General features: G+C 43.0%; 2 protein-coding genes across 6 annotated transcripts in view; both read left to right on the forward strand.

The window, feature by feature from the left end:
* Positions 1 to 22,870, forward strand: part of PPP1R14C (protein phosphatase 1 regulatory inhibitor subunit 14C) — a 535,162-nt gene that overhangs the window by 501,591 nt on the left and 10,701 nt on the right. The window lies entirely within an intron of this gene.
* The window catches only part of PLEKHG1 (pleckstrin homology and RhoGEF domain containing G1), a 239,848-nt gene that overhangs the window by 181,552 nt on the left and 35,426 nt on the right, over positions 1 to 22,870 (forward strand). For all 5 annotated transcript variants that reach the window (XM_066247886.1, XM_066247882.1, XM_066247883.1 and 2 more), the window contains 3 exons: positions 8,941 to 9,010; positions 18,154 to 18,200; positions 22,395 to 22,545. In XM_066247886.1, the coding sequence (XP_066103983.1) occupies positions 8,941 to 9,010; positions 18,154 to 18,200; positions 22,395 to 22,545 (268 nt within the window). The remainder of the gene's footprint in view (positions 1 to 8,940; positions 9,011 to 18,153; positions 18,201 to 22,394; positions 22,546 to 22,870) is intronic.

The following is a 22,870-nucleotide window of genomic DNA, read 5'->3' on the forward strand; positions in this document are numbered from 1 at the left end:
CTGGACTTAGCATTGTCTCATCAGTTTGATCATCCCTGCCCATACATCATTGTCTTACTTATTAAGCCCACATTGCTCTCTTTCAACATTGGCTTAGCTTTTCTTGATTCTTTATACTGCCAAGTGATTATTGTTATTAGTTATTAGTTTGCCAAGTTCAATGAAGAACTTGATTGGAATTTTTATTGAAATGGCATTTAATTTATAAATTAATTTTGGCAGAATTGACATCTTTATAATATTAAGTCATTCTATCCATAAACATACATCCCTTTAATTGAGCCTTTTTAAATGTCCTATAATAATGTTTTATCATTTCTTTATCATATTCATACATGTAACTTTAAATTTTCTATTTTTAATTGGCTATTATTGTCATCTAGGTATGCTTTTGATTTTTATATGTTAATAATGTATCCAACTAACTTTCTAAACTGTCCCGTTAGTTCTGATAGTGGTGTGTGTGTGTGTGTGTGTGTGTGTGTGTATGTACATATATATGGATTTTCTATGCAGATAGTGATATCTGAAAATGAGACCCTTTTTTTGTCTTCTTTTACAGTTCTACCCTGTGGGGGTTTTTTCCTTATCTTATTGCTTTGGGTAATCCCACCATATAACGTTAATGAGATGTTAGCATTATTATTTTCTTTCTGACATTAGCAAAAATGTTTTACTGTTTTACCATTAAGTATGATGCTTTCTCTGAGATTTAGATAAATTCTTTTTTCTATTTTGCTAAGATATTATTATGAATTAATATCGGATTTTATTAAATAATTAATATACCTCTAAGAAAACTAGCATATGACTTCTCTCCTATTCATAATGTGGTAAATTATATTAATAGACATTCTGATTTGACTCTTACATATTTTACTAGAATAAACCTACCTGGTCATGATGTTTTATATTTTTATATATTTATACAATGATAAGTTTGATTTGTTTATATTTTTTAAAGAATTGTTTCACTCACGTTCATAAGCAACAATAGCATATAATCCTTTCCTTGATCTGTCTTTGTTCAGTTTTGGTTTAAGACTAGATTTAAATTGTTATTCCACAAAATCTTCCAACATGAAATGTTTTAGAATGCAACTGAGACTTCATTTAGAGTGTGTGTGTGTGTGTGTGTGTGTGTGTGTGTGTGTGTATCATCTCTTATGATAGCATAGATAGTTAAGTTTAAGTCTTTGGTTTGCTGTCTGGAAGAAATCCTCACATGGTCAAGAAACTAGGTCAGGCAAAAAAAAACCCCACAAAACACTTTCCCCCTTTTAACTTGCCCCTAAAACCTTTTTTTTCACTGCCAAGTGAAGAAGAAACGCCGACTGTTTTATACAGCATCGCTCTCTAAGAATAGAGAAGAGTGATCTAACTGTAACTTGAATCTTCCTTTAAGAAGAAAGAATGAAGAAATAAAAGACCATTCCTTCACACTGAACTTCTATTTCAAAATTATTTTTTAGCAAATTAAAATCATCAAAGTTCCCTTCCTTCTTCAAAAGACAGAGTAAAAATTTCCTTTCCCCTTCAACTCTGCAGTGCCTATGTGGAGTGACGACTGTGTGTGAAGCACTGGGCTGAGTCTAGCAGTAGAGAAATGAATGACACCATTGTAGATCACGGGCAGCAAGGCATATAATCAAGGAATGAACAAAGTGCTTTGGAGCTCGGAGGAACATGCAGTTAATTTTATCTGAGGGACTAGTGAAAGCTTCACAGAGCAAGTAACATATCTTTTTTTAAAATTTTTTTTATTATTATTCATTTTAGAGAAGAGAGGGAGAGACAGAGGGAGAGAGAGAGAGGAGAGACAGAGAGAGAGAGAAGGGGGGAGGAGCTGGAAGCATCAACTCCCATATGTGCCTTGACCAGGCAAGCCCAGGGTTTCGAACCGGCAACCTCAGCATTTCCAGGTCGACGCTTTATCCACTGCGCCACCACAGGTCAGGCCAAGTAACATATCGTAAGACCAAAAAATATTTATATATATTTGCTTTTTTTCTCCCTTGAAATATAATTTAGAAGATGAATTGCGGGATATAAATAAAGCAAGAAAAAGTGGGGACAGTTATTTTTTTTTCTTTTAGTACATTTCACACCACTAAAATGCCTTTAACTTCTGCACAATGGTAGAAATATCCTCACCTGTAGGCTTTTTTCAAGGCCACTGCTAATGGACCAGTAAAATTAATGGAACATTTAGTGATGTTATTCTCACCCCATGTTCTGTCTGCACATCCACATACGCCTCTGTGGATGCCACCAGTTAAAATGCCAGCTGACCTCCGTAGGTAGGTGGGTGGGAAAGAGGAGTGCTGCTCAGAGTCCATTGCAAAATGGGAGGGGGAGAGGCCCCATTCCTGAATCTAACCCAGTGTAAGGCCGTGGAACCTTCAAGGTCAAAATACAGAGTCCAACTTCAAGTTCACAGCAGCAGCCAGAGAATATTTTGTACATAATCCATTCTGTACAACAGAACAGTGTTTCTTCTCATTTCCCATCCAAACAAGGAGCTTGAGCTCAAATAAAACAATCATATTTTCCTCTCTATAGTCCTACTCAATAAGGAGGAAAGTTTTGGAACAATTACTTAAGGAAAAGGGAAAATACCCAAAACCTGAAGGTAGGATGGCTCTCATTTTAGTTTGAGTACAAAACACCATCTATGAGTCACCCTTCCCCGCTAATGTACACGTGAAGCTGTTCTTTAGTTGTGCTGATGCGATGAGAAACCTAGTCCTTGGTCCCGTTAGGCTGTAACTCGAGAGGTACAGCTCTGTTTCTGGTCTTTAGGGAGTATCTTCAGTGGCTGATAAACCACATCCCATGGCCCCATCTGTGTGCCCATAATACATGGCATAGTATTTTATACTTAATCTTGTTTTTGTATTTCCACACTCTGTTTGTCGGCAAACTCCAACCACAGTGGCTTCCTTTCTATACCTCGCACAAGAAGACACAAAGCTCCTTCTGTCCTGGACTCACAACCAGTTTCTTAAATGACTTTCTCTTGTAACCCTCCCCACACTCAAGTGTCGCATCCTCGGAGAGCCTCCTGTGACTCTTCCTACACCCTTCCACCTGGACCCGGGCTCAGCGGCTCTATCACACCACCCTGTCTGTCTGCTTCTATCACCCCGCCTACCTAATACGATGTCATGGTAGGTCGTTTCTGTGCTGTCTTCCTTTTCACACAACATTTCTTAGTAAGTGATGATAATGTGTTATGGTGTGTGAGCTTCTCCTATAATTTCATTTAGGGACCTTTTTTTTTTTTGGCAAAATGGATTTTCAATTATTGATTTTATTGTGTAAGAATACTTGACATGAGATGTACCCTCTTAAAGAATTTTTAAGTGTATAATACGTAATTGTTCACTTAGGCACCATGTTGTATAGCAGACCTCTAGGATTTATTCGTCGTGTTTGACTGAAGCCCTGCCCAGTGCTCAGCGACTGCTTCGTTTCCCCCACCCCAGCCCCTGGCAGCCCCTCTCCTACCTGATTCTAGGAGTCTGACTATTTTTAGATTCCTCATAGCAGTGGAATCATAACAGTATTTGTTTTTCTGTGACCGGCTTATTTCATGGAGCATAACACCTTCGAATTTCATCCACGTTATCGCATACTGCAGAATTTCCTTCTTTTTTAAAGCTAAATAATATTGTATTGTGCGTGTCAACCACCTTCTACATTTTTTTTTTGATCCGTTCACAAACATTTAACTTTTTTCCACATTTCGGCTTTGTGCTAACTGTTACAATGAACGTGGGAGTGTTTGTATCTCTTCGAGATCCTGATTTTGGTTCTTTTGAATAAATGCCCAAATGGGGGCTCGCTGGCTCCTATGGTCGCTCTCTTGTTTTAATTTTTTGAAGACCCTTTATGCCGCTTGCCATGGCGGCTGCGTCATTCTGCAGCCCACGAACAGTGCACAAGGGTTCCAGTTCCTCCCAGCCTTGCCCACCTTTGTTGCTTTCTGTTTGGTGCTGTGTTGTTTATTGACTCAGTTATGAACACTTTCCTGCAGGATGGGAGCATGAGCACCACATGGCCGGGCCTTTGTGCCTTGTTCTGCGCTCCCAGACCCAGTGTCTGTAACAGTGCCTGACACAGGAGGCTTCCAGTGGTTATTCTTTGTGAACTGAGAGCAAACGAGCTGGTGGGCCACCTACATCAGCATGATAACCTTGGTGACAAGGGCACGAACAGAGTCCCATTACTTCCACCTCCTCCCCGTTCCCATCTTCCGTGCGTTCATCCTATTTGAGAAAAGCACTGTAAGGAGAGCTGGCCTCCCGTGTCAGCGGGCTCCATCACGGTGAAGACATCACGATGCGGAGTCTGGCCCTCGGCTTTCTTGAGTCAATCAGGAAAGAAATCTTTCGATAGATGTGTTTAGAACAGAGCACAGAGCCGGGATTTGGAGGCCTGCCACTAACCCCAGCCAAGGCCATTAATTATTAGCTGTGTGACCAAAGGTAAAGCCACCTCCCTTTTAATGAGCCATGGTTTCCTCACCTGAAATTAGGGGCTGGGAATGGAAGGTGTCTGGGCAGCCTCCCACATCTGTGCTTCTTGGGCAATGAGTGCCAATCATTTATTTTCCTGTGAGCTGCACCTGGAACGTGGGCGGGTCCCTGAGACACTTGCTCTCTCCAGCAAGTCAACGCTGGAGATGAAATTAATGCTCAGAGGGGGGCTTGCCTGATGAATGTGACAGTTTAGAACATGAGGAGTTAAACATTGTCAAGGAGCGTTTCTATGAAGCTATGAGAAGTAACATGAGGGACTCTGCTGGGAATTATTCTGTGCTCAGAAAGAGGATTTGTACTGAAAGACCTGGACATAAAACCCATATCCAAAGCACTGCATCTTCCGTTAATGAGAAACACTAGCCCCGAGGTGTTACGTCCCTGGTTATTCTTTTTCTTCGACCTTCTATTTCCATCTAGTGTTTGGGTCCTAATGACAAGATCTCGACTGTCTTTAATTTAATTGCACCCATCTTTCTATAGAAGATTTTTTTTTGAATGTTCATAAGAGTGTGTTTGAGCCAAACTGTTGACATATGCTAGGGAACAAGATCTCAAATTCTCCTATAAATGATACTGATGTAAATATCAGAACTATGTTTTTCCAAACTAAAAGCAATCTTACGAAGGGCCTGTTTTTATGACAATATTAGGAAAGAATGTTTGAAATTGAGACTATCCTGAAACCATACATTTGGTAAAAGATTCTTTCAAAGTGCAAAGTAGATCAATGGATTTTAAAGTAACAGAGTACGTGGGTATGGTTTTGGAGAGAGAGAAAGAAAGGAAGGGAGAGAGATGAGAAGCATCAACTAGTAGTTGCATTACTTTAGTTGTTCATTGATTACTTCTCATATGTGCCTTGACGGGGGGGGGGCGCTTCAGCTGAGCCAGTGACCCCTTGCTCAAGCCAGCAACCTTGGGATCATGTCGATGATCCTACACTCAAGCCAGTGACCCCACACTCAAGTTGATGAGCCTGTACTCAAGCTGGTGACCTCATGGTTTCAAACCTGGGGCTCAGCATCCCAGGTCGATGCTCTATCCACTGTACCACCACTGGTCAGGTGGATTGATATGTTTCAGACTCCAGCAAACCTCTAAGAAACTAGCAGTTACTGAGTTTCAGTATCATATCCAAAAAAGATACCCCCCCCCCCGTCATCTGAAAGGCTATTAAAATATTCCTCCCTTTCCTAGTGACATAGTGTGTAAGGCTAGACTTTTTTCTATTTACTTCAACTGAAACAACAGATTGCACTGTACTGAATGCAGAAGCAGATACAAGACTCCAGCTGGGTGAAGGCAGACATTAGAGATTTGCAAAAATGTAAAACAATGCTACTCTTCTGCCTAATGTTTTTTGGTCTTATAAAGTCTATTTTCTACAGAAAGTTATTTATGTTAACATATGATTATATTATGAAGTGAATGGACATTTTATAATTGTTCAATTTTTAATATAGGCAATATCAACAGATATAATCCACATACAGAACTGTTAAACGTGTAAATAGTTTCTCACACCAACAGCTTGAGGGCCACTGCTGGGTTGAAGAGCACCCAGGACAAGCTGTGCTTCTGCAGAGCTTGTGGGCAGCTCTGTGGTGTTTCACCTGCAAATAGAAGAGGACAGGTGAGGCTCCCTGGATACTTAGGGGACCAGAATGGCAGAAGCCAAAAAGGAGCTGGGTCGTAAGCAAGGAGCGGGAAAGAAAAATCCAAAATAATAACAACAATATCATCCTTGGAGATAAAAGATTTTATACCTGTAAAAGTATGAACGGAAACATCTCAAGAACTTACTTTAAAAATAGAAAAAATACTTTGAAATTAAAAATCAGGTTTTAAAAAGGAAAAAAATTCAATAAAACAGGATGGAAAATAAAGTCTAAGTCTCCCAGAACACAGAGCAATAAACATGGAGAAAGAATAGGAACTCTAAACTGTGAATGATAAGATCTTCAAAAGGAGAGAGAAGAAGAGAAAATGGAGGGAAGGAAACATCAAAGCCATCATTCAGGGACAGAAGTCCTTAGCTTTTTGATCCTAGGACCTGCACATGCTTAAAGATTACTGAGGACCTGAAAGGCTTTCTTTTGTTTATGGTTTATAATGTTTTATTTGCCATGATAGAAATTAAAACTGAGGAATTGTTAAAATATCAATTTATTCAATATTGACAGTAATAAACCCACAGATTTTTTTAAAAACGAATTTTACTACTCTTCTCATTAACATTTTTTGGCACATTGGAGGTTGTTTTATAAATTTTTGCAGATCTCTTTCCTGTCTGACTTACTACTAGACAGCAGGATTCTCTTATTTGGCTTCTACTTCTCATTTGTTACAGGTCACATAGGCTCTGGAAAAGTCCTCTGTCCTCCATGAGAAAACAGAAGTATAGTGTCTAAGTATTTTTATGAAAGTTGTGGCCTTTTGGACCTCCGGAAGGGGTCTCAGGATCCCAGGCATCACTTTGAGAACTGGTGTTCAAAAATATTTCTCAATTCCTGACCTGTGGTGGCGCAGTAGATAGAGCATCAACCTGGGATGCTGAGGTCAATAGTTGGAATCCCTGGGCATGCCCAGTCAAGAAGACACATATGAGAAGCAATGCTTCCCACTCCTCCCCCTTCTCTCTCTTTCTCTTCTCTCTAAAATCAATAAATAAATAAAAAAAATTTAAGAGTATTTCTCAAATATTCAAATTGACTCTGTTCATGAAAATGGCCTACTCCATTGCCACCTTTCACAGAATTTCAGAATCATGTTAACAAAGAGAAAACTGTAAAAGCTTTCAGAACAGAGAAACAGGTCAGATGGAGCCTGCGTCATAAATAAGAATGATAATATTCTGCATTGGAATTCGTGAGGCAACAGATAGTATCAGAGGAAATGACTTCCAACCAAGAAGTCTATATCCACTGACGTTATCAGCCAAGTATAAAGGGAGGACATTTTGAAATTAGACATCTCAGAATTTACCACCTACTGTCCCTCCTCAGAAAGCTGCTGGGCGTTATAATCTCCCAAAGGAGGGAATACATCTGAAATGGTATCTTAGAAACAAGGCTTCCAACCCAGGAGCTAGACATTGTCAGGATGGTGTTGGGGGGAACCCAGTAGGTCCGGAGGGCGACCTGCTCATCTGCGCGTGGGAGGACAGAGGGCTGCGAGATGGAGGTCACTTGGCAAGAATGCAACCAACAGACAGTCTGATGTTTGCACACGGTGACACAAAAGTTATGCTTCTGGTTCAAAGTCTGAATCTAAATTAACGGCATATACTTTGATGCAAAGCAAAAAAATAGAAAAGGGAAAACATGGTTGTACGAGAAAGGAAATGTAATTTTGGTATACTGCAAGGCTGGGCTGAGAATATTTAAAGTGTAAGCTCTAACTTTAATCAATTTCATAACAGACCTCACTGAGAAGGTGGGGGGAGGGCAGGTTTGGGGAAATTCAGAAGTAAATATTATGTAGAACTGAAAAATGATGAAAACAGAGTATCATCAGCATGTTTAGAAACATGGATACATACAGCAGAGACAGCTACAGTGGCAAATGCTTCTAGAACATGGCGCTGGAAAGTGGGAAACAATGAAGGGCTATTTAAGTTCCTGTAGAACACTTGAACTCGCTTTACTAAGCCTGGAATGCACAGCTAATTAAAATAAACACTTGACATAGTAAAATATATATATTTTACAACTTACATGAAGTGCAATTTGGAAATGCGTTAACATTTACACTGAAAATGCCCTTTGACCCAGCAATTCCATTTGAATTTTATCCAACAGTGGGAAATGAAATTAATTATGCTACGCCCAGCCAATGAAATATTACACTGTTACTTCAAATAGTGAATTGTTAAAAAGTAATGTAGATTTACATCTAAGAAAAGATACTTTCTTCCCTAGCATATCTTTTCTTTTTTTGTTTGTTTTGTTCCCTAGCATATCTTTCGTATAGAGCACTATCTTTGTTTAAAATTTTGTATCTCTTAGTGTGACTTTTCATTGCACGTCTGACTCTTCCAGTGGATTCCAAGCATCCGCAGACCAGACAGCATATCTCAGCTTGCTCATTGATGCGTTTGCTCTTAGTTCTTGCACAGTACCTGCTATGCCTGTGCAGACAATGAGAAAATGTTAGTCAGAGCTTATCTCCAGGTGGAAGAGTTACAGATCAGACCATTGTTTAAATTCCTGTTCCATCATGACCTTGGGCAAGTCCCTTATCTAAACCTTGGCTATAATGACAATAGGTCCTCAGTTATCCAATTAAATAGGATTCCTTGTAAAGGCCATATAAATGTGTGAACTTCTAAGTTACCTAAAATGTCCTCAGCCATAAGACTATAATCTAATATTTTCTATTGTTCTTTTATTAGTGAGCTGCTGCAAGATTTGGAAAACTGTGAAAGTGACCCTGTGGCCATAGCAGAATGTTTTGTGTCCAAGGTAAGCAAGGTTCATTTCTCTGTGCCAGCCAAGACAGATAACAGACTACAACGTTTATTTATTTTTTTGATCAGCAACAACAACAAAAATTTGTTACTGTCCCCAGTAAGTTGGGAAATACTAACTTAGTAATTGTTCTGGAATTTGTATAGTAACTGAATGATGTTAGTCATCTTTCCTAGGGAAAATACTTTAAATCTGGGGAAAGTAAAGTTTGGACTAGAAGAATGTTAGAAAATAAATATAAAATACCACTAGACCAGTTAGACTATAAATACTTTATTATTTAATATCTATGGCACTGGCCAAGGCTATATAATTATCATTTAGGGGGTAAGGAGAAGCAAATTTCATCTGTTACATCCTTTTTTAAAATTATTTTTTAATTTTATTGGTTTTATAGAGAGAGGAAGGGGGAGAGAGAGAAAGAGAGGAACATAGATCTGCTCCCATATGCGCCCTGACCAGGGATCGAACCCTCAACTTCTGTGCTTTGGGCCCACGTTCCAACCAATGGAGCTATCCGACCAGGGCTAATCTCTTACATCTTAAAAATGCATTCTTTTTTCCTACATTTTTCTCATGCTGCATTAATGGTTTTAGAAAAATACAAGGAAAGGATTTGACTTTTAAAGCTTATATGGCAGTTGGTTCATACTCTGTGCCCGGATAAGAGACAGAATTCTGAAACATTCAAGGTAACCCTTTTATAACATTACTTTCTGGATTTATTACCTGCTGTGTATAGAATCCCATTTTAAGTTTCTCCGAAAAAAGAATTCAACAGTTTTCATTTTTTCCAAAATTCCCAGCAGAAATGGTTTTGCAGCACAACTTTGTATGATGTCTGCAGTTGTGGTTTCACAGGTACAAGGGTTTCAGCAAAGCTCACGACCACACTTTGGGGTCCAGCCAAGAATTAGCACCTCGTTTCAGGTTTTGGAGTCCAATTTGAGTCCGATGGGAACTTGGGAGTATCCTCCTCACCTGACCTGGCTCTAGGCTCGTTCCACCGGGTCATTAGTGATGACTTGCAGATCCATGCAATAGTTTTGGATCCAAACATAACACTGTGGGTTTTAGAAGTGTGGTTCCTTATAGGCAATTGATGGCCTTGTATATAAAACGCTCCTGACTCTGTGGGTGGGTGTGGGCGTGGGTGTGTTAACTTGTGAAATGTCTGTGCACACATGGTTGCATACGATTCTTTTCACAAGTTGCCTGTGTCATAATTAATTCTCCTAAAGGGTAGGAATTTGAAAAAAAAAGAGAAGGGGAATGAAAGCGGGAGAAATGGGTCAAAAGAACAAGCCAAGTATATCAAAGGAGGTATGTTAAAGTAACCACAGCACATAAACAACACAGAGGCTCTTGGAACCGTTCGGGCTCTTACTGGTAACTGTAATCACAAGCTGATTAAAGATGGGCCAGCATATGCTTAGCTCGGGCTTAATTATTCACATAAAAGTTTGTTTATGGGCTATGCTGCCAACTCCCAAATCTTATTTTTCATTGTAATAGTGCCAGGTTTAATTAGAAGACCGGCTTCGGCACTCCACACTTCCCTGTGTGAGCGGGGCGTCGCGAGGGGAGCGCGGGGGTCTGGCGCAACCCGCTTCTCACTCAGCGCTCTGACATTTAGAAGATGTTACGTTTTCTGAAACACGACCAGCTGCTCGGCTCCAGCTCCTGGGAGGAGTGGAAAATTGCTTTAATTGAGAGGCCATTAATGAAAGGGGAGCTGGCGGTTGACTTTGGCTTTTGTCTGAATCACTGGGGCCCCCACGGAGATCCGTCTTTGACCTTGGCTTTGTGGTCGGTGGGGGTCACAGAAATCCTCACTGAGGAGCGGAGAGCACAGGGCGCACTGCTCACCTGCCCGTGAAAGAACAGGAGTCCAGAGGCCATTCTCTTGAAGGACAGAGATAAAACGTCCCTACTGGGCAGGCCACGCTGCCTCCCGGTGAGCATCCGTCTGCTCTCTTAGGACTCTAGAAGCACCTGGAATAGGTTTGCCTGTTTCCAGCCTTTACCTCACCCTTATTTCCATCCCTTATCTTCACTGTCACCTGAGCTGACCCTGGGCAACAAGTAGGAAGGAGACAAAGTTTCTTCAGAGACCCAAGCTCCCCTAATTAACCTCCACCTGTCCCGTGACGCAGGCCTTCCTCCCCATTGGTGTCTCTCCCCCTTCAGTGCCCAGACATGTATTCATGCGCGTACGCGGGCACGCGCGCGCACACACACATACTCTTAACTGAAGTATCCCCAGGAAGTGCTGTTGTTCCATATCCATATCAGGTCAATGTGACCTTACCCGTGTGCTACGTGCTCTCTACATAATAAGCCTTTCTCATAGTGTCCAGGGAAACTTCTCAGGAGTGTGTGTGTGTGTGTGTGTGTGTGTGTAAGAGATACAGAGAGAGAGAGATCATGTGGCAGAAGAAACCCTCAAATCACACCGACTTTTTCCTCTGGTTATTCATGCAATAAATATTTGAGTGCCTTATACACTCAACTGAACAGTCCTATCTTATATTTTTGTTCTTTCATAATTAAACATCTCATTTCTACATTTTCTCTAATTGCAATTTGAGAGAGTTGAATAACCAGAATGCAATATCTATTTTTGCATAATTTCTTTAGCATTGCTTTTTTTTTTTTCACTAAATACTTCTGAAAAGGATTTGAGATTCCATATATCATAATAGGAATTTAAGAATTAATAACTGGGAGCTATTGATTTTTTTTATTGATTTTAATTTATTGTGTTTACATAGATTCAAGCGTCCCACCGAATATATGAGTTATTTTTAGTTTTGTGTAAAACTATTTTTTTGAATTGTTCAAGAAATCTAAGAGCATATGTGCATTGGATTCTAGATGAAGAATATATAGCTAATTTAAATCAAATAATATAGGACTAGAGTCATGAGGTCACAAAATGCACAGGAATTTAATTACATGAAAATCTGGAGGCTTTATTAGGGACAGGTCTATTGAGGTCAAATACATGATGTAATTTAAACCTTTTCACTAGAGTCATTGTTTTTAAGTTTGGTATTTCAAATGATCCTAAACCTCTCAAAAATTAAAGGACGTCAACCAGATACTGTTCAATCCCAGGTTGAGCGAAGCAGAAAGCAGGAAAGAGTGAGAAGCAGAGAGTGTGGGAGCAAAACCAGAGAAAGGCTCCAATCTGACATTAATTTACTAGACGACCTTGGGCAAATCACTGTGCTTTTCCTGTCTGTGGAGTCAGGTCTGGACGCTCTGGTGCTTTCAGGAGCTCAGCAGGTGGATGCAGTGCATGAATGGGCCCAGGTAGCGGCTATCGTCATCTGGGTACTGGCCTGGTCTCATGGGGACATAAATGTCACATAAACCTGCAGGCCCAGGACCAGTGGATCTACTACTTATTCCAGAGAAACCAGAAATCATATTTTTATCATATAACTTTTAGCAAATTAGTTGGCAACTAATTTAAATTTGTTTTTTACATCACTGTGCTTAAAGATTTGGCTGCCTTCTGAATTGGTGAGGCCATGGGAAAACAGGTACTCCCATAATTGTGGGGAAGCAAAACGACACAGAGCCTCCGGAAGGGAGCTTGGCTCTATCCAGCAAAACCACACTGAATGCGCCCTTTAATCCAGCAATTCTACTTCCGGGATCTTACTCCAAAGATACAGTGACGACAGTTCAATAAGGGGGATGCTCTTCTTTGCAGTAGTAATTGTTACAATGTATAGATATATATGACTTATAAGAACATGGGTATATATGTATACCTATATCTATGTACATATGTGCATACAAACAGCCCAGAAGTCCATAAACAAGAAGCTACTTGAGTAACTGCACAATGGAGGGCCGTGAAGCAGTAAAGCATGATAAGGAATATCTATATACTGCAAGGGTGGGCAAGGCGTGCTGGAGGAATGAGCACCCTGGCCCAGCCCCAGCGAAAATTTGAAAGCAAATTATTGGGCCCCACCCCAGACCTACTAACTCAGAAACTCTAGCCCTGGCCAGGCTGCTCAGTTGATGAGAACATCGTCCCGAATCACCAAGGTTGCAGGTTCAATGTCCAGTGAAGGCACATACAAGAATCAGCCAATGACTGCATATATAAGTGGAACCACAAATTGATCACTCTCTTCTTTTTCTCTCTCTCCCCCTCCCTCTGCCTCTCCCTCTAAAATCAATTTTTTAAATAATTAGAAACTCTACAGTGCAACTCTGGCGTCCAAGTGATTCTGAAACACACTCAAAGTTGTGAATCACTAGCAGGACTTGTTTTTATTTATCTAGGAATGGGGAGGATATGCTTGTATTTAAATGTGTATTTAAAAAACAAAGGAGGCCCTGGCCGGTTGGCTCAGTGGTAGAGCGTTGGCCTGGCGTGCAGGAGTCCCGGGTTCGATTCCCAGCCAGGGCACACAGGAGAGGCGCCCATCTGCTTCTCCACCCCTCCCCCTCTCCTTCCTCTCTGTCTCTCTCTTCCCCTCCCGCAGTGAGGCTCCATTGGAGCAAAGATGGCCCGGGTCCTGGGGATGGCTCCTTGGCCTCTGCCTCAGGCGCTAGAATGGCTCTGATTGCGGCAGAGCGACACCCCAAGATGGGCAGAGCATCGCCCCCTGGTGGGCATGCCGGGTGGATCCCGGTCGGGCACATGCGGGAGTCTGTCTGACTGCCTCCCTGTTTCCAGCTTTGGAAAAATAAAAACAAATAAATAAATAAATAAACAAAGGAGCATAAGCTGTACAATAAAACAATGTCATGTGGCCGGGAAGGGAGAAAAGAAGCTGGACTGGCCGGAATGGGAGCTAGGCTTCTCGCATGTGCCTTTCTTTGTAGAGTTGACTGTGAAACCACGTGCATATTTCACATAGTTATAAAGCAAAATTGACGTTTAAAAAAAGCTGTCTCCAAAACTTGAAAGCAAAATGGAACAAGGAGCCAAATTATGCATCTGGTTTGTGACATAACCACGCAGAGGAAATTCCAACTGATTAAAAAATATGCTGTGGACAAAATTCACCGAATACATTCTTAACCGACCTCCGGTATGATCTCATGTACGGTGGTGTTGGTATTGGTATCCCAAAATGATTGAGTGTAGTGTGGGGTAAAGCAAATGAGTATTTATGTTAGTAGTGTCTTTTAGGACTGGAATTGGTAGGAAAAAGAAAATACAGATTAAGAATAAGGCTAATAAAAATGCTATAGTCGTGAGTCTGAATTGCAAGTGTTAGTGTGAGCTAAGGATGCATTTTATCTGCAAAAAAAACACAAAACACCATTTTTCTAACTCTGTTCACTGAAAAAGCCTAGAAATGACAAACCTAGTAGCAAGAGCAGCCCTGACGCTCACATTGTGGTTTCCACACAAATACGATTCCCGCCCCAGGGAACCAGGGCTCCAAGGAGAAAGAGGAGAAAGAGCATGGGGAGGAAATGGGCAGGACCGGCTGGACCGTCTTGTCACGCCAGAAAACCAGGAAGCCCCCGGAGGCTGTAGGTCAGGTCACAAACACTGAAGAAGAGGCCAAGCATGAATCATGTGAACACACCCGCAAGAATAATCAACTCAAAAGACTGCACATCAGTAACTATGTTTATATTCATGAGTTCACAGTGATGCTAAAAAAAAAAATCCAAGCCCTTTGCAAGATGCTGGAGAGGCAATGCTTTATTTTGAAAATTGAGGAAAAGAACCAAGCATTTATCCTGCCTTTCCCATACAAACCGTAAACTGCAGGGTTACAAGTAGTTAATATAAGGAAGTTAATAAATGAAGAAGGAATAATAGAAATATCACCATTTGCAGCCTCTGAGGGATGAATAAATCTAGGCAATAATTACCAACAGTTATTTACATCATAAAAGAGAGAGCCAGCCAGCCACTGTGGCCTCCCAATGGAAATGCAATACAGCCTATGATGTATTCCTGCCAAATTACGGAACCTAAATCCAAACAGGCTTCCTTTATCAAGGAGTGCAGGGGACAGAGAGACATATTAAAGGAAGCCATTGAGATAGAATCAGCAAAATTGCGACTATTAGAAACTCTGTAGGATGAACCATCTGGTTTCTACAACACCTAATTTGCAAGAAGAAGAAGAGGGGGGAATTTACTGCTAATCTGTAAGAGGCTTAAGAGATACCAGCCAGTGGCTGTGTATAGATGTTATTTGGATTCCAAATCAAACAAGAAAAGAGAGAAAGAGAGAGAGAATAGAAAATGTAAATAGTGGCTGATGAACTTTCATAATATTATGAAATTATTTATATATAATGATGGCATTGGAGTGATACTCCTTTTTAAAAGTCCTTATTGATTCCCAGTCAGGGCACACAGGAGCGACCCTCTGCTTCTCCCTCCCTCCCTCTCCCCCTTCTCTTCCTCTTTCCCTCCTGAAGCCAGTGGCTTGATTGGTTTGAGCATGGCCCCAGGTGCTGAGGATGACTGTTGGACAGCATCAGTCTCAGGCACTAAAAATAGCTCAGTACTGGAGCATAAGCCTGAGATGGGGTTTCCAGGTGGATCTCCGTTGGGGCACATACAGGAGTCTGCCTCACTATCTCCCCTCCTCTAACCTAAAAAAAAAAAAAAAAAAAAAAAGTCCTTATATTAGAGATATGTACTAAATATTTACAAGTGAAATGAAATGATGCCTACAATTTGAGTTGGGTGATAGATACTTGAGGACTCATTTTGCCATCCTCTCTGCATTTATATATGTTTGAAATGTTTTCTAATAAAAAAAATTAATCTAATCCTACTTGAATTTAACAAAAAGGATTCTAAATAGAAATTCCTTTTAAATTAGAAAAAAAACTTAAACCATTAAAGTTCCAAAAATTAAAATAAAAGGAACTGTGGAGAATAAGTCATTGGCCTTGAGTTGTTTATCTGACTGAGAGTTTTACACTCAAAATTTTAAAAACCTAGGCCCTGGCCAGTTGGCTCAGTGGTAGAGCATCAGCCTGGTGTGCAGGAGTCCTGGGTTCGATTCCCGGCCAGGGCACACAGAAGAAGCGCCCATCTGCTTCTCCACCCCTCCCCCTCTCCTTCCTCTCTGTCTCTCTCTTCCCCTCCCACAGCTGAGGCTCCATTGGAGCAAAGATGGCCCGGGTGCTGGGGATGGCTTTGTGGCCTCTGCCTCAGGCACTAGAATGGCTCTGGTTGCAACACCTCAGATGGGCAGAGCATCGCCCCCTGGTGGGCACGCCGGGTGGATCCTGGTCAGGCGCATGCGGGAATCTGTCTGACTGCCTCCCCGTTTCTGGCTTAGGAAAAATACAAAAAAAAAAAAATTTAAAAACCTAGCTTTTGCCACCTCACTCACCCATCTGCAAACTTCTTTCCCTTGGCAGTTTAGGAAAAAAATCTGTCAAAGACTTTGAAATTGACCAACAGGTTATTGGGTGCTTTCCATAGAAAACCTTCAATAACCGTCCGTGGGGTCTCTGCACCTTTCATTGTCTTCAAACTAGTTTACAACTCTGTAACTTGTGGATAACTGATAGCAACATGCAATAAGTGATCTTGACCACAGACAGGTGAGTGAATACTGTCCTGTAGAGAGACAGTGGATCTTTTTACCCACCCATCTCTGCAGAAAAAAGTTACTTTGGGGTCATTTGTAAATTCATTTCAGCATTCCCCACTGACCTAAGTGTGATACCTTGATTAAGTTGTAATATCTTACTAATTTCCTCATTAATTAAGAGGTTAAATAAAATCTTTGATAGGGTTCATGTTATATTTGCTTGGAAGTTGTGGTTTTCCATTTTAAAACAGTTATCCTTTAAGAGCACTTGAATATTTCCCAATATTTGAGCATATGATCAGACATCAGAAAGACATAGTAGGAAGCAGGGAATATGCTCTTAGGGAAAGGCAAGAACCCCATATTGGTCAGTCAGATGCATTGCATCTGAGGCATTGCTGGCATGCTAGATCCATACCGATGAGGACACTCGGATCCGGTTCTCAAGTCATTTTCAGCTTCATTGACGAGAGGGGGGTTCAGTAGTTCCACACATACTGTGTACCGAATGAACACAGTATAGCACTCACACTGCAGGAACGCACAGCCTAGAGCGGGAGACAGCCAGGTGCCCAGTAAATGTCACCATCCCTTGGTAAATGCCACAAGAGAGATAAGTATTGAGTTTTTGAGGGAGCCCAGAGTAGGAGCAGTTGGCTCAGCTTTCAGGAAGGCTCCTCAGAGGAAATAAAGCTTAAGTTCAATGTTCAAGGATGCAGAGCGGTTTTCCCATGAAAAAGGTGGGGGAGACAGTTGGGCGGCCATAACTGCAGACACATATAGCTGCTTTCTCTTGCCCTGCACAAACTTCTAACGCGTTCTTACCACGTGACATGTTAAGGACCTACTTATATTTCTCGCCTACCCTGCAAATCCACCGAGGACTCTGAACACCTGGGCAGAAACTTGGTTCTCCACCTCTTCCTACTTCCCTTCACATTTACCCGGTACAGCAGATGCTCAATGCGTGTTTGTGAGCTCCGATGAGTCCAAGCGCACGTGGAGTCTAGGTAGAATGCAGGGGAGGTGAAAGGTACACATGACTGCCACAGGGACTCAGGAGCCAGGCGCCTGTGAAGGGACGAACGCATTTAAAGGTGGCAATGCTGTTTCTTTTCATTGTTTTGTGTTTTTTTTTCTGAAGCTGGAAAGGGGAGAGACAGTCAGACAGACTCCCGCATGCGCCCGACCGGGATCCACCCGGCACGCCCACCAGGGGCAACGCTCTGCCCACCAGGGGGCGATGCTCTGCCCCTCCGGGGCGTCGCTCTGCCCCGACCAGAGCCACTCTAGTGCCTGGGGCAGAGGCCAAGGAGCCATCCCCAGCGTCCGGGCCATCTTTGCTCCAATGGAGCCTTGGCTGTGGGAGGGGAAGAGAGAGACAGAGAGAAAGGAGGGGGGGGTTGGAGAAGCTAATGGGCGCTTCTCCTATGTGCCCTGGCCGGGAATCGAACCCGGGTCCCCCGCACGCCAGGCCGACGCTCTACCGCTGAGCCAACTGGCCAGGGCTCTTTTCATTGTTTGTAAATGAATGCCAGTGTGTCTGCCTTTCTGCCCATAACAGTCTCTTTTGTTTCCTTGCAGAGTGAACAGTTCCACATTTACACCCAGTACTGCACTAACTATCCGAGGTACGTACGCTCTGTGAACGTGGGGGAGTCCTTTTCTTCCCTTTCCTACTGTTCAAGTCAGTCAGCCCAGGGTAGGTTGGGGGCAGGCGTTCCGTGCCTGGCACTGGGCTGGATGCTCTGGGAAGCGAGAACGCCTGCTGAGGGCGGGTCACAGGGGGACCCAGACGCTGACACAGGCAGGCTCTGGGCTCCCAGCAGAGCCAGAATAGGGAAAATCATGAAAGACCTTCAAGAAGACCAAAGAGGTTGCTAGGTGTCCTTCAGTGGAAAACCAAGTAAACCGTGGCTAGAAGGCTTGTCTGTTAACCCTTTAGTGTGCGTGCCATGTTTTTAAAAATCTCAGAAGTGCTGCTACTGACTGTATGTAATCTGGCTGGAGAGAAAAGAGTTATATTTTTGCTATATAAGTTGTATGAACTGTATAAGCTTTATCACGGGGTGCGGGGGAAGGAAAAACCATGCTAAGCTGCGGTGAGAAGAGAGGACTCACTGTCTCATGGATCCCCGCTCCATGCTGCTTAGGCTGGGGGTGCTGGCAGGTGGGCGGTCTAGAGAGCACCCCCTGGACAACACAGTGACCATGTCAGTGAGGAAGTCAGGCCTGAAGCCATGGGTCACACTGTCTGAGTCTCTTTTTTGTGCAAAAGACACTTACTGGGCATTTATTGATTCCTAAATCACCATGTAAAATGCGGTAAATACAAATGTTGCTGAATTCAGCTTTCCCAGCGACAGAGAGAGATCCAGGGATTAAAGCCAAGCACACCAGCCGTCATAGCGCTGGGCATGTGGTACATCCTCAGACTTGGCCAATTCACTGTCACCCTGCCCATCCCCACTGCACTGTGTATTGATTGATCTCACAAGGGTCACGTGACTGAGGAGTGGCCCTATGAGGATTCTCCAACCCCAGACCTCATGCCACCACGTCCTTGGAAGGTTCTGGAGCTCTGTGATCCGCACACCATGCCTTTTGATGGTCAGTTTTACCACATGATCCTTGAGTGGTTATCCCCGGAACCAGCCCAGAAGATGAGAGCCAGGGACAGTTCGCATGCTCTGTGTCCAGTTGTGGTAAAGACACGTCCCCAAGGATCACGTGGGTGGTGGGCCCCGCCTGGAAGAGAAACCAGCAGACTGAGTCCCTAGTCTTGCTGCTGTGAAGACAACCGGGACCCTTGCTTGAGGGGCCCCCGAAAGCCAGTGTGGGTTTAAAGGCATGAAGCCAGAGGCTCAGACATCCTGATGGCGGGACACTTTCCCCTGGGGGACCTCGGTCTCCGCCTCCAGATATCGGTCAGGACACCGGGCTGTGGTGATTTCTTTGGTCGGTGGCCCGCCATACTTTTCCCAACTTTTTCTACAAACAGACAAAACAAATAAAAATTACGTACAGATTAGTACATTTAGCACAGATGCATACCCGTAGGCCCACCCGTACTTCACACGGTTTCACTTAAGCGCCGTTCTCTCTGAAGTTTCCACTTCCAGGCTGAGAATATCGGGAAATTATAGGATGTTCCATGGAAGGTAACCTCACAGGGTGATCTGATCATAAATCTTTAACTGAGCAGGTCACGGTAGGTAGTCACGTCCCAAACATAAAACTTCTTTCTTGAAAGGCGTATCTCTGCCGTAAGCAAGTGCTGTCCATTGTTTCTGTGCCTCTAATACCCCTGTGAAAGGCCCCCTGTCCGACCCCTCCGTCCAGTGTAAGCAAGAGGTAATCCATTCTTCATCTTGCTTTCCCTCAACTTCAAGTTTCCACATCTGTGCTGAGGCTGTCGGAGATCGTGGGATCCAACCAAACCCATGGGCTTCAGCTGAAAACCAGCATTGTCCCCCACACCCTCCTGCAGGGAATGACAGAGTCAGCATCTCATAACTTCTTCCCGGGGGAATGAAAAAACATTCGAACTCCGTAGAATCAACAAAGTTCTGGACCCAACCATCAGGCTCTGGGTCACTCGGGGGCTTGTTGGGAGATTGGAGCTGTATAAATCTCCCTGGAAACATGTCATTTGAAGACAGAACTAACGACTTTGCAATTTTGGAAGTTTATCTTGAGATCCTCCTCACTTAGAAATAAGAAAGGAGAGGACAAAATAAAGGCCTGTTTTTAAACAGGAGGCTTCGTGCTTCAGGGTCAGGGCAGAAGTAGAATCGGACATTTTTAAGAGTCCCTGTCATTCACGGAGCCTGGTTCCAAATTTGGCGGGTGTTGATGAGAAGTAGGTTCCCTTCTAGCAGTTTATATTCTTCTGAGGGTCAGAACCCAGCTGAATGCAATAGTGCAATAGCGAGTTGGAGAAGATCAAATTAATGAATACACATGAATGTGGTACAAACCCAGGAATGTGCAATAGCAGCGAACATGCTGAGATAAAGGAGTAGTGAGTCCCAGTGAGGAGAGTTAAGGGCAACGTCTTGGAAGAAGCAGGTTTTTTTTGTTTTTTTTATTTTGAGTCTGACTTGAAGGAGGAAAAAACTAAGTTAAAGACACTTAAAAGCCATTCTGGTAAAAAAAAAAAAAAAAAAATTGTTTGAGGTCATCGACAGTGAAGCAGGCATGTCCAGTTCCTGCCTCTGGTTTTCATATTCATAAAATTTTTTTTTCCTTTGTCCCCTTGCCTCCTCCCATCAGTCTGCGCTCTGAGGCCCAGGGTTTCCTTTCCCCTGTCCTTAGCGAGGAGTGCCAGGTGTTTCAGCCCATCTGACAACTTTTCTTCCCCCTTCGGATCCAGGCTGGTGATATTAAATGTCGCCAGCACTCCTTGACAGATGTCCACCTTCTTCATACCAGTCACACCCCAGTGATTTCTCCACCGAAGAGACACAAGGCCTCCCCTCCCCGCCCGACTCAGTTCGGTCATTGTCCTCAGACATCTCCTTATGCCCTGAAACTGGAGTGCAGGGTGCCCCGGGTTGTTGCCAAGGGTGTCTTGCCCTTGGACCAGAGCTCCATGTGGTCAATGGCAACTGAGCAGCTGACTTGGACTATGGAGAAACTGGCAAAAGTTTCTCCATTATAGAATGAAAAAAAAAAAAGTTTTGAAATTTCAAGTGAGAGGAGAAATAAACCTGTATGAGTAGCTAGTTCTCAAAGCAGGCAGGCTTTAAAGGGATCCTAACAGCTTAATTAAGAGACCTGCATTTCACTTCCTTCCAACGAGTTTTATTTTGTTCTTTGGCTTTATCTGATTTTCCAAATTAATCCTGAAAACAGATTACTGACTTGGGAAGAAATTACTTCCACCTGCTTCCTTCTAAGTCATGAGACCATACAATTTTAATTTATATGTATGTGTGTGACTACCCAAGCCCACCAGCTTGCTCTGTGTAGATCTGAGCATCATTCCACCCACTCCCCTAGAATGCTTGGAGAGCCATCTTTATTACCTTTGGAGGAGCTGGGGTGGAGAAGGCGTTCTGACCCTCTTTCCTGACACACTCCATGGCCCACGCTCCTTGAAGTGTCTCAGAAACCGTCTTTAGAATCAGCAGAGCCACTTGGGGCTGGAAAGAGGAAATCTCTGTCAAGATTCTCAAAGGGGCCTGACCTGTGGTGGCGCAGTGGATAAAGCGTCGACCTGGAAATGCTGAGGTTGCCAGTTCAAAACCCTAGGCTTGCCTGGTCAAGGCACATATGGGAATTGATGCTTCCAGCTCCTCTCCTCTCTCTCTGTCTCTCTCTCCCTCTCTCTCTCTCCCTCTCTCTCTCCTCTCTAAAATGAATAAATTTAAAAAAATAAAATAAAATAAAAAAAGATTCTCAAAGGGAAGTTGACCTGTGGGACAAGGTCTCCAAAGACCTGCACGTAATGTCATGAAGTTTGTGCACTATACAAAAGCGACCAGCAGAAGGGGTGACAATGTCTGGCATGGGGCTGAATCGACTCGGAATAAGGAGCTTCTTTTTCTTAGTACAAAGGTACCCCCTTTTGCTAAGCCACTTGTCCTCACAGGGGCCAAATCCCTGGAAGGAAAGCTTGCTGCTCAGAAACCGTGTCTACAAGTGACCACTGCCGTTAGAGTGCCTTTTTCTAATTCACCCACCCAGAGGACACCTTTGTCTAACTTACCCAGAAGCCTCCTCATAGCTACGGCGCTGTTGCTTCCCTACACTGGCATTTACAGCTCGAATCCCCGCATGAAGCATTACAATTTAGATTAAAATATTTATCCCTCTTGCAGATCTGTGGCTGTGCTAACAGAGTGTATGAGGAACAAGAGCCTGGCCAAATTCTTCAGGGAACGTCAGGAAACTTTGAAACACTCACTGCCTCTGGGGTCCTATCTCTTGAAACCAGTTCAGCGGATTCTCAAGTATCACCTCCTTTTGCATGTAAGTTTCTGTCTGCACTTGAGTCCTTTCCAGAAGATGGGGGATTTTGTGTGTATATATTAGGTTCAGGGGAAGAAGAAAAAAAGCCCATCAGAAAAGGCTGGGGACATATGGAAACGTTTTCCACACTCATACTTTACAACTGACTAATCTGCTTTGAGGAATTAGAGATATTTGTGTTCCCGGCCTGCAGCCGCATTGACAGCAGCCAAGGAGATTCATCTGAGCTCTGAGTCTGAGAGCTCAGCAGCACCTCACTCTGGGCAGGGACAGTTTCAGGCAGGGAGCTATCATCTTAATGAAAAACAGGTTTGGGGTTTGTTTG

This window comes from Saccopteryx bilineata, chromosome 12 (genome assembly GCF_036850765.1).
Source record: "Saccopteryx bilineata isolate mSacBil1 chromosome 12, mSacBil1_pri_phased_curated, whole genome shotgun sequence".
Lineage (NCBI taxonomy): Eukaryota > Metazoa > Chordata > Mammalia > Chiroptera > Emballonuridae > Saccopteryx > Saccopteryx bilineata.